This window comes from Schistocerca gregaria, chromosome 5 (assembly GCF_023897955.1).
Source record: "Schistocerca gregaria isolate iqSchGreg1 chromosome 5, iqSchGreg1.2, whole genome shotgun sequence".
In the NCBI taxonomy this organism is placed as follows: Eukaryota; Metazoa; Arthropoda; class Insecta; order Orthoptera; family Acrididae; genus Schistocerca; species Schistocerca gregaria.
Genome location: NC_064924.1, coordinates 353,767,143 through 353,779,738, shown reverse-complemented (window position 1 = coordinate 353,779,738; position 12,596 = coordinate 353,767,143). Strand labels below are relative to the sequence as shown.

General features: G+C 38.2%; 1 protein-coding gene across 1 annotated transcript in view; it reads right to left on the bottom strand.

Moving 5' to 3' along the window:
- LOC126273341 (dynein axonemal heavy chain 10) overlaps window positions 1–12,596 on the bottom strand; it is a 1,458,287-nt gene that overhangs the window by 290,123 nt on the left and 1,155,568 nt on the right. Inside the window, exon 133 of the mRNA XM_049976887.1 lies at window positions 1,939–2,131. Within this exon, the coding sequence (XP_049832844.1) occupies window positions 1,939–2,131 (193 nt within the window). The remainder of the gene's footprint in view (window positions 1–1,938; window positions 2,132–12,596) is intronic.

Here is a 12,596-nt window from a genome sequence, read left to right as displayed (position 1 = left end):
TGTACCCATTCAACTGTCTCTACATCTACAAGTTCTTCCTTTTTTTGCGAGGAGTCATCAATATGAAGGCTTTTGCAAATGTCAAGTACAGTTAACTTTCTTATTATTATTACAGTTAACTTTTAACGCCTTTCTTAGACTGCTCATACTAGCACACATAGGTGTCTCCTTGATATCATTATGCAGTTCATTCCTGTTTGTAGTGCTACAATAGGAGTGAACCAAGCAAGAACCCCTTGGTCACTAACTAATATCTACAAACATTTAATCTAAAGTCTCCAAAAACATTTACATAATGCTGCTGAGTGTCCAAAGTCATTCAAAAATGTTTACAGTTAACTCTGAGTGAGTTTTCTGTTAGAAGATGGAATAGTTTATCAATGTTATATGCATCGAAGCAGTTACACAGATCTCTGAGATTGAAAAGTTCCCGAAGAGACACTGGGTTTGGGTACATAAAAGAGTTTATGATATTGCAGCACACTGGCAACTTTTTAATCAAGAAAATGTCAAGAGACAGCTGGAAGTGTTTTTTTCTCTTTTTCTACACCAATCATAATTACTTCAATAATATCTTACCTATGATTTAAAAACAAATAGATCTCCTATATAGCAGTCCATAACTGAGGTAGCTTACAACAAACTATAGTCATAACAGCCAAAGAAATGTTGAAGGAATCACGTCACAAGTTTCACGTGATGTTATGTCATAAAAGGAAAATTTTCTTTTGAACATAATTTGGGGAGCGAAGGTGATGTCAAATCACAAATGATTTCTCTATTTTTGCTGAAGACAACTGTAATTTGAAAGTATTTTGATGTTACTTTCAGCAGATATAATGCACAAACATCCTTCTTACAAGTGTAGAATGTGAAAAACATACTTTGCTTAGTGTGTCAGCATGGAAAATCTTTAAAACCAAAAAAAGCTTTCATGAGATGTCTGAAAAAAATTATTGTTTTGAAAACTAATTTGACAGCAACAAAAAAGTAAATTTATTTAATAAGTGACAAAGAAATGGAGCAATAAATGTCACTGGATTTCAAATTTATCTATTATTTATTACAATTTAGATTTGTAGATGATGAATAACTGATTTATTTGTGTAAATGAATAACATTTTGAATAATTTTTTTTGTTAGTCAGAAAAAATTAATAATAATTTTTAATATATATTCATAATTTGTTAATCGAATAAATGTTGCCCAAATGTGGAGGGAAGAGCACCACATTGTGCATATACACACTACAAATTCACAGCCTATGTGCAGGTTAGTACATGTGCATGATATCCATGTGACTGTGCCCAAATAGATGATCTATGCATGGCCACAGTCAAATGCTCACTCATTTGAGTTATTAGATGAGGAAGCATTGGTCATCTTTGGCAACTTCACTGAATGTTTGCAAAGTGCATTTGTACTCTCTCTCACACACCACAGGCATGTGCAGACCATGCAGATAGCTCATGCGCTTGCAGGGCCCTAGTCAACACATCTGGGTTTGCCCATGTAGGAGAGCCATAGCCAACCTGACCATTAGAAGAATGGATTGTCTGGCTCTCCATAGTTGTCACTGCACACCTGATGCAATACAGATGTTAGAGGGCTGTGTGTATAATATTCTACTAGTGTTCCTACTGACTGTCATCAGCAATCTGCCAAGTTCTGTGTTTATGTATTTCACATACGTTTGAATTTAATTTGAATTTAATATACTTCATTATATTGTAATATTTGAATACTCCACAAATTTACATCAAACATTTAATATTTCAAAATACTGAATTTGTTTACAATGCAAAATTTGAAAAACAGCTTTAAAATCCAATAAAATAAATCTGGGCTAAATGCAGTCAGATTAAACTGAGAGTATTTTCAAATGGTAACAAGATAACGCGCATCAGCATGAAAATCTCATTGCATTGCCATCCATACCTTCATATGGGTCTTGACCCCACGTATCTGAGTATTTGTAATGAGATCACAGTTCATTTCCTGCAGAGTGCGTAGGAAATTTGGGTCAGCCATTACAGCTTTGGCTGCCTTCCAGCTCACTTCACGCGCTCCAAGAAGAATACTCACACATTCACAGATGGTTTGTACTGGTTCTGGGGGTGATGCAAATGCCCTGTAATAACATCAAAAAACTAATTTACAGTCAGGTACATGAAATACTTTACATTCTGTATGAAAGTTATTGCAACATGAAAATATGCTGATACCCATGACATATTTTGAAATTATAAAATCCTCCAAGTTAAAAAGAGATAGTAGCCAGATAAGAACATTAGGGATGAAAATCACTTGCATGAGATGCATTAATTCTCATAATTAGAAGTATATTGTCTCATAACATATGAGTTAAATCTATGATTTATTGTATAGGAGACTCGTAAACAATATGTGCGGGAAAATCCAAAGGCTATGCACAATAATTTTACCATGCAAAAGTTTAACTGTTAACAAAACAAAAGTCACAAATGAACTTACATCCTTTTCCTACTTTTCTACAGATACACCAATGACCTCAACATATTTTTCCCATCTTGGTACAGTTTCAATGTGCCCTGTTTGTGGAAGTCCATTTGGTTGGAATAAAGCTATGTGTGTTTTGCTGATTTCACTTCCGCATTTGTTACAAAGTATTGACAAGCAGGATTTCTTCTTGGGACCAAGTTCTGTGTTTATGTACTTCACATACATCATTGAAATCAATTTGAATTTAATATACTTCATTATATTGTAATTGCAATGTCCAGGCTGCATGGTAGATGCTGGAGCACTTCCCACAAAAGTTTGGCAGTTTTCTCATGAACAGGAGCAGCAACAAGAGGGCAAATGTTGTCATGGAGAAGTCTGACACAGTCAGAATTAATGTTATGGCATTTGTCATGAAGGGCACAATGCAACGTAACTAAAGTTTTAATGTAGTCTTCGGCATTCACAGGGGTCCATCAACAACACACAGTGTGTATCCCAAAACATTGTCAAAAGCACCTTCCTAGCAAGCTTTCCTAACACGTTGAGGTATTCTGATTTTTTTTCATACTGAGGAATGAATATGTTCCCACTCCATAGATGCTTGCTTGTAGTGGTACTCTGGTGGTACACCACATAACATGATAAAAATGATATTGAATAACTCTGCAAATGTACCACAATTGATGTCATAATGAAATAAATATTATTGCAGAAAAATAACAAAGAGTCTGTAATCATTAAATATGATTGCAATCTCTGATTCCCCCTCCCCAAAAAGATCACCTCTCTTCCCTTTTGTTTCTGTGTAGCATAGGAAGCAATTTTGTGATGAGGCATGAAAACGTGTAAGTTTCATATAATATTTAGCCTAAATATAGTCAAATATTACTTAAAAGTTTCGCTAATGTTTCTCTGAAACATTTCAATTTTATAAGGGAACTCTATATCTACATCTACATCTACATTTATACTCCACGAGCCACCCAATGGTGTGTGGCGGAGATCACTTTATGTGCCACTGTCATTACCTTCCTTTCCTGTTCCAGTCGCGTATGGTTCATGGGAAGAACGACTGCCGGAAAGCCTCCATGCGTGCTCGAATCTCTCTAATTTTACATTCGTGATCTCCTCGGGAGGTGTAAGTAGGGGGAAGCAATGTATTCGATACCTCATCCAGAAACGCACCCTCTTGAAATCTGGACATCAAGCTACACCATGATTCAGAGCGCCTCTCATGCAGAGTCTGCCACTTGAGTTTGCTAAACATCTCCATAACGCTATCATGCTTACCAAATAACCCTGTGACGAAACGTGCTGCTCTTCTTTGGATCTTCTCTATCTCCTCTATCAACCTGACCTGGTACGGAGCCCACACTGATGAGCAATACTCAAGTATAGGTCGAACGAGTGTTTTGTAAGCCACCTCCTTTGTTGATGGACTACATTTTCTAAGGACTCTCCCAAAGAATCTCAGCCTGGCACCCGCCTTACCAACAATTAATTTTATACAATCATTCCACTTCAAATCATTCTGCACGAATACTCGTAGATATTTGACAGAAGTAACTGCTACCAGTCTTTGTTCCGCTGGTGCAGAGGTCAGCGCCATAGTTTTAAATGATAATTGCCAAGAGTCACAATAAATATCATAGTATTTGCTAATTTTGACAATTAAAAATAAATGTAAATATGGGAGAATTCTTTTGAGTAGCGTTTCTCCCTTTGAAACATTAAAGGTGACCAGCTTTTCCAATATTCAATCATATTTAAGTAAAGTGAGTTCAGTCCTTTGAAGCAGTACAGGTGATCAGTTTTTCCAATATTCAATCATATTTGAGTAAAGTGAATTCAGTAAATGTTTTCGATTCCCACTTAACAAAACTGTGAGAATCTCCTTAGTGTTGCAGTTTCATAAAAGTAAAAAATAATTTACAAAAATCAATTTTAGTGTAGTACCACAACTGAATCACTGACATAAATAATTTTACAGTTGTAAAGCAGGCAGAATAACAATAGCTCAAACTTTTCATACCATACAAGTACCAATACATAAAGAACCACCACAATGGCACACAATGTGTGGGGCATGAACCATCAATTTACATAAATATACCAGTTGTGGAGGTGCATAAAGTACCACCACAACTGGAGCCCAAAGCATGCTGCTCGAACCGCTTACGTAAATATGTCTTAACAGAAGTGCAAACAGATACATAGCTGTATTTAGTTTTTGGTTAAGCTCAGAATCTCAGACTAAAACTTAGATGTTAATATATATTTTGTGTATGCAAAAATTACAGTTGGTACATATTTTAATAATGTAAAAATAAACTGTTTCATGTACCACTTCCACCAAAATCCTACAAAGCAATCTATCCATGCGTTAGAAATGCCTGCAGGAACTGATCCTTGGGCTGCAGCCTTGAGAAAAATAAGAATATCCAGAACAGCAAACCAAAAACTACAAAAAGTAACAGTGCAGATACATGATGGATGGTTGGAGAGGATTTTAAGGGCACATGACAGCAAGGTCTTCAGCACCCGCTCAGTAACAGATTGAGACGGGTGTCAAGAAAAGACTCATAACAATAAGATAAAACAAAACATAAGACACAGGAAACAAGCTTGGAAAAATATGTGCCTACCCACACCGAAGCATGGGATGAAGCATGCCGCCAGCAGTAAAACATGGACAACCCCAGAAGAAAGTGGTAGAGAGAGCTAAAACAGTATAGCAGATGGAAGTGGCTGGCTGACTGCAAGGAAAAAAAGGAGGTGCCAGCCACTCTGCAATACACTAAAACCTCGAGCCTAAATGTTTAGGCCAGAGTCCAGACACTTCACAAAACTTGAAAACCCTAGACACACACATCTCATAATTAGCTAAAACACAGGGCAGATCCCCATCAACTTGTGCTTCTGCCCTTGCATCATGGTATAAAATGCAGTCTGTTAAAATGTGCCGGACAGAGATGTGCACACCGCAAGCATCAAGAAACGGGGGATCCTCCCGCTGTAATATAAAGCTATGTGTGAGAGGACAGTGCCCAATCCATAGACACGGGAGGTTCATTTCTTCCCACCTGAGCACCCGGCACGAGGTACGCCATGGCCGAGTTGTTGACGTCACCAACCACAGTTTATTAGCCGTCACTGCCAGCCATTCTTCCTCCCACAACTCCATGCACTTCTTGTGGAGTGCAGAAATGACAAACTGCAAGAGAATAGGACACTGGACCACATCCTGCTCTCTGCAGGCCTCTTTGGCAGCCCAATTGGCCTGTTCATTGCCCCATATTCCTACATGACCAGGCACTCAGCAGAAGGGCACCTCCTTACTCCACTGTTGGAGCAAGTACAATTGATCATATATCAGCTGGACGATCTCCTCAGTTGGGTACAGATTCTGAAATGATTGTAAGGCACTAAGTGCTGCTGGCTGGTGGACAACAGAACATAAATGAGCAGGGGGCCAGACCTCCGCACAGTGAAAAATTTTAAATTGTCTACATATTTTAATGAATATTTTTGTAGTGAAGTTAAAACAACTTGTTTACTAAAACCAGTGAATGATAGTGTTCATTTTTAGTGTCTGACATAGATAATTTAGTGCAGTGTATTTTCCCTATAAATTTGCTTGCCAGATTTAGTGTAAAGTAATTTAAAGTAAAGTGTGCACAAAGGTAACTTCAGAGCATAGATCACAAGATAACTGTGTCGTGTTTTTGATAATTAACAATTCAGTATAGGTAAAACTTGCACTGCAGTTGCAGAAAGTTCTGTATAGGTTAACTAGCTCAATTCAAGTACAGAGTCAAGTTTTGAGTCAATTTGAAATAATTTTAGTTAATGATAGGCTTACAATAACTAAAAGAAAGTGAATTTAAGTAGAAATTTCTAATTTTTGTGTGTTTTTTTAGTGTATTGTGACACAATTTCACTTAAGGTGTGTGTTATATTGCTTGTGTTTTTTGTGAGTCTTGTGTATATTGTCATTGAATAAGCTTAGGTAGGCCACATAAAGAGAAACGTACTGAGAGTGAAGCTCTATCTGATATAGAAGTGGATGATAATGTCCATGAACTTCAAATAGCTGACCCACTGGCGAATAGTTGTTCGCAAGTTCCTCAAAAGGAATCAGAACTGGGACCAACATCTTACGAGTTTACTGAAAATACTGAACAAGCTGAAGTGAGCACACATGTTCATGAGATTATGCCAGAAAGAAAAACTGATGTCACAGCACCAGTCGATGGTGCACAATTAGATATTTGGGACAGACAATGTGAACAAGTACTTTTACGCCAGGTAAAAGACATGTTACAATTAGAATGTAACGAAAGTGGGAAAACAGAAAAGGAGCATATGCCCTTATTGTCCAGAAATTAAATGACCTTTTAGATTGAAATGGATGTGATAAAAAGCAAGTTTTGGAACTTGTAGAACAAAACAAAGATGTTCCAGAGAAAATCAATGAACTTGATAACAGAGTAAATAAGTTTGACAATAACCATGTCACACTCAAAGGCCAAGTAAAGGTTATCAGCCAGATGGTTGATATGCCACAGTAATAATAAAGATATGGCAACTTTTCAGGTAATACATGCCATGACTAGCAATTTGTCTATAAGAGTCAGCCATACCAGACTCCACCCACTTTTACAGGCATTGTTGGTGCTGCAGAAACAGGCGTATTACCAACCCTTGCCCAAGTAAAACCTGAGCAATCACTGATAAGGTCATAGACAGTTTCAAATATACAATAATGAGAAAAAGATTGTGCGTCCTGTCATCATAATAAAAATTTTTAAAAACTTTTTGCCTCTCTTATGGACAGAAAGGCAAAAGATTCAGTTTGTCACATCCTTTATAAGAGGAGATGCACCGCTGTGGGCACTAGAAATGGCCGAAGAGTGCGCATTGTTTTCTGATTTTCAAAACAAATTTCTTGCAAGATTCTGGTCTCAATCTGTACAAGAATGTTTAAGAAAACAGGTCTACAACCCCAAACTATTCAACCACCACCAAGGAATTTTAGAAAGTGTTTTGATAAATATGTTAATAAAACGTGCTTTTGGAATGAACCAATGCTGGCAAGAGATGTACTGAGAATATTTAAAGGAAAACTACCCATTGCCATTCAAGAAAAACTTGTGCATGTCCGAGACATGGACTTAGAACAATTTATATCAACACTATATTCTTTGGATTTAATCCAAGAAGACGCAAGGCAAAACAAATTTGGCAATGCAGGGAGCAATCAAAACAACAACAAATCACAACAGTTGAATAGTAGCAGCCCTAGAAAGAATGGGTTCGCAAAGAATAATGACTTTTCAAATGGTGAAGCATACAATAAAATGCAGGCAGGGAATAACCAGCAACCAAGTAACAGTAATTGGCATCCTAACCACACGGAAGGAAACCAATATTCATGGTCAACTTACTCACCGTGTAAAAATGGCAATGAACAATACAACCATAAAAGGAGCGGTGAAGGAGGGGGTAACCACAACTTCTCCCAGAAAAACATGTGCACTGCCAATGACCACTGGCAACTCCCAGGGCTAGCAAACTGGCAGGCACAAAGTCAAATGTCAAATAACAATGCACCGATCCATCACATTAATGTTATACCCATGCCACCACCATTGCAGCATTCACCTACCCTAATGCCAAAGTGTATGCCACACAGAGTCAATCTTGTGCTCAAAATGAGAGCATGAGGATTGTGGACGTCACATATCAGACACCTACAGTGGGAGACAGGCCGTCAAACACCGGCTGACTGCTGTAGGCCCCTTCCAGTCAGTTGGCAGTGGAGGAGTAGGGGGCTCACGGAATGTGAACGTGTGTATGCTGAAATACAATGATGGCCGCCATTTAAAGGATGAACTAATAACTAAATGCGACAGAGAAGAATGGATGATAAACTGAACCACGACAGCGAAGAATGGATGATATGGAATTAATATAGGCTGCCTTTCAGGCTAAAATTAACAATATTTTAATGACAGTGATTCTGGATGCAGGTGCCAAAACATCAGTGATAGATGAACATTTGTTCCATTATGTGGAGAAGATCAGGAAGCTGCTGATTTTACCAGAAGAAAACTATAGAGTGGTAAAAGCCCTATGAGGGAAGGCGCAGTTAATAAAATACCAGGTGTAGATAGAGCTAAAATCATGCCGTACTTAGTATCCTGGGTTTAGATGCTCTCCATGAAATGAAAGCAAAAATTGACCTGCCACAGGGCATCTCGCCTTAATATACCATTATAAGCAGATCAAATTGGTGTTAATCAAGATGCCTGGTGCATGCATGAACTATTGTCAGCACATTAGCGTAGTGCTCCCTGACAGTCCCACACTAATGGAGATGAATAATATCTCAGTAGAGAGTGAAAGTGATATGAAAGATGCCTGGGTGCAGGAGTCATGGAACATTAAGCAAAATTTTGTAGCCGAAACCTCATATTTGAATGAACAGTGACAAAGTGAACTGACACAGTTGCTTAACCAATTTGCCAATGTATTTACCAAAAGACCTGGTGTAATCACACAGTATGAGTACAATAACTAAGTCTGAGCACACGATACATTCTGCCGCACAACCTATTCTATCCCCTGCTCAGTGAAAACTGTAAATAGATTCGTACTTGATAATCAAGCATAATTTTAACAAATTTAGGTTAGTTTGAATATTTTTTTGTGATTTAAGTGTGATTTATTCATTTTTGTGCACAAATCTTCTTGTCTTGTTTAGTGTGTAAGTATGTGTATTTTTGAATGAGTTGAATTGAATGCGTGCATTTCGTATGTACATATTAGCAAATGAATCAGATGTGCATGTCCATAAATGACTTACTAACACTGAGCACAGTGTGTGCACCCAAAAATTTGTCCCATTGAAATTTTGATAAAGTCTATTCTCTGGATGGGATTGTTCATATTTCTCATTTCAACCACAGTACAGCTTGACGGATTTAGTGTGAATACCAGCTTGAAGTAATTGTGGCTGCACTCTCATGTGCAAGGCAGCTGCGAGTGCACAATCGATAAGTGAATAATTCTGTGTTGAATGATAATATTATGTGCAAAATTTACTGAACTCATGATATCAGAGTGGCCAAATGGCCGACACTTCATGAATAAAACGATTTGGCAAAGAACATGATAATTTTGTAATAGACAAAGCATATTACTGATTAAATTACTTGTCGGTAAAGCTGGTAAAAATGTATATTGATTGTATATATATTTATGTATATACTTTCACTGGAAAGGACCAAAATGTGCTCAATGTGCCTTTAATGTGAAGTAGTTTTCTGGACACTCAGATAGTGACATGAGGAAATAAGTTACTCACATAGTACACACTTTAAACAAAGTAAGAGTGAAACAGATTGTACATGTTATAGCTAGGCAAAACATTGATAAACTGTACCAAAGTGCATCAGTAATAAAGTAAATGTAAATGCCTGTCACATATGGCTGAACTGTAATAAGTAAAGTGCTATATGGTTGTTATAGTTTCACTGAACTGTGCATAGCAAGAAACAATGGTGTTTATTGCAAGATAGTGAACCCATACATTGTAGTTAAAAATGAGTGGTTAAGAAAGAGCCAACTCTGAGCTAAAATCCCAAGTAAACACTTTCAGTGGCACAAGTGTTAGTGGAACAGTGTGAAAGTGTCACGACGATAAACCTTGTATAGACACCCAGCAGAGTGATGTACAGGAAAATCACAGTGAACACACGTGTTATGAATCACTACTTACGTTAAAGTAACAGAGTGATCTGAAAAAGCCAAAATTCCAAGTGAAGTGCTGTTATTGTTTGTTCTCGACCAACATATTACAGACATTTACAAATATACTTGTGACTGTGGAGTGTATGGCCTAGTAACTTTTCCCTTGCAGCCAGTGTATGTTGTAGTACTGTTGGTGAGAAACCTAATGTGTGGTGGGTTACTTTTCATGCCGTGCAAGTAGCCACTCCTGGACCGCTCAGCAGATTGGCACTGGGAGATGCTCACTTGTTGACTGACATCATACACTGGTCATCGAACTTGTTTTCCGTGCGTCTTGTTCCTGCTTCTGCTGCGGCCCTTCACTGAATACTCGCTGACACCGTTTTCAACTACCATCGCAATGATTGATGAATTTTCTTCAACTAACATTCATGTATAATGCAATACCAAACTACATGAACACTTTACAAAAGTAATTAAGAAAACATATATGTGAAACTAGTGTAACTTGTTATGGACTTGAACCTTAAGTGACAAAACATGTCATGGTCATTCTTAACCAGAAAATATTGAAAACTTTCTAAAATAATCTGCAGTATCATCTGTTGCATGAACTATTTTTCTTTTGTGTTGATGTAAATACTGTTTCATCATAATTGTTGTATATGTGTACGTTTAAATGTCTATCATTTGAAAAAAGGCTCATAAGCACTCAGAAAACACTGCTTTCATGAAATTTCAATGAGTTATGAACAATATCATACACTGCATCAAGGAAATGTTGGACTGCTACAGTAAGGTTTACAGTTGCACATGTTGGCTGTTCAAAATTGCTGCTTCAATCGCTCTGACACTCTGTGTGGCTGCAGCTGTTATCGGCCACCCAGAGCATGGTGAATTACTAAGCCCTCTTGTAAGAATGCACATCAGCTGGAGACACTGCTATGGTCCTTACAATCATTAACATACATGCCGTGCATGTACCTGTGAATTTCACTTGACCTTTGGCCACGAATATCGAATTACGCTACACTGCTCTTCACAAGTTGATGACAGTAACATGCCTGTCACATTTGTTTCATAGTTCAGGCTTCTCTCACTAGAGCTGCATATTGAAAAAAATACCCTCTGTAGTACAAACTTCAAACTATATCGTTGTGAAATTTCAACATTTCAGCTGCAATACCAGGAAAGAAAAAAATCTTTGTGTGATACTTTCTGTCCTCCCTCATACTATACTAAATTTTAATTTTAGAGTAGTTCATGCACTACATGAAAACTGAATAATTGATAAATTCTTTTTGGAAGTTCATACATTTTGTTTCCTTTCGCTGTATATTAAATAACAATATTATCATTCAAGATTTCCTATACCAAGTAAAAGTACTTTTGGACTAGCATGTTGTACAGTTTTTTCTTCAACAAACAACTCTTTGTCTTATACAAAAACAGTATCATTGACAGGCACACAAAAAAGGAAAGAAAACTTGGTGTCTTTCTGAGTAATATGTTTTTGAGCTACAGTACAACCAACCACACACACGCACACAAACACACACACACACACACACACACACACACACACACACACACACACACACACACTCATGCACACTCTTACATGATTAAGTGGTACTTGCTAAACTCGTAGCACCAGTGTTACATTTTGGCAAGTGGTCTGTTGTGCAATGGGTGTTATGTTGGGTGGGACAGGTAGAAGGAGGGAGGGACGGGAGGAACGGAGAGGGGCTGGTGGTGGGTGGCTAGTGGCCTGGAGGAAGGCAGCTGGTCTGTTGGCTACAAGTGTGGGAGGGAGTGGTGGCAGATGTATGGGTGAGGCAGATGATGTACACTTGTCAGAGTCATTAGTGAATGGCACACACTGAAGGAGGCATAGCAATGTGAAATGGGAGGGGGTGACAGGACAGTGAAAGGGAAATTGTTGCGTTGGGTGGATGGTGTGAGGACAGTGAGTTACCGGAGATTGAGGCCCGAACAATTATGGGAGTGAAGGATCTGCGTAGTACAGATAAGTTGGTGGTGGACGGAAAAATCCAGAAGGCCCAGACTGTGAAGTGGTCACTGAAATTGTGCAAGTTATGCTCTGCTATATGCTGTGCCACTGGTCAACTTCATTCTTGGTAACAGTCTGGTAGTGGACATTTATCTGGGTGGAAGCTGGTTGGTAGTCATACCAACATAAAAATCTGTGCAGCATTTGGAGCAGATTTGGTATTTGACATGGCTGCTTTCACAAGTGGCCTGGTCCCTGATTGGATAGAGTAAACCTGTGACAGGACTGGAATAAGAAATGCTGGGAGGTGGATTGGGCAGGTTTTGCACCTGGGTCTTCCACA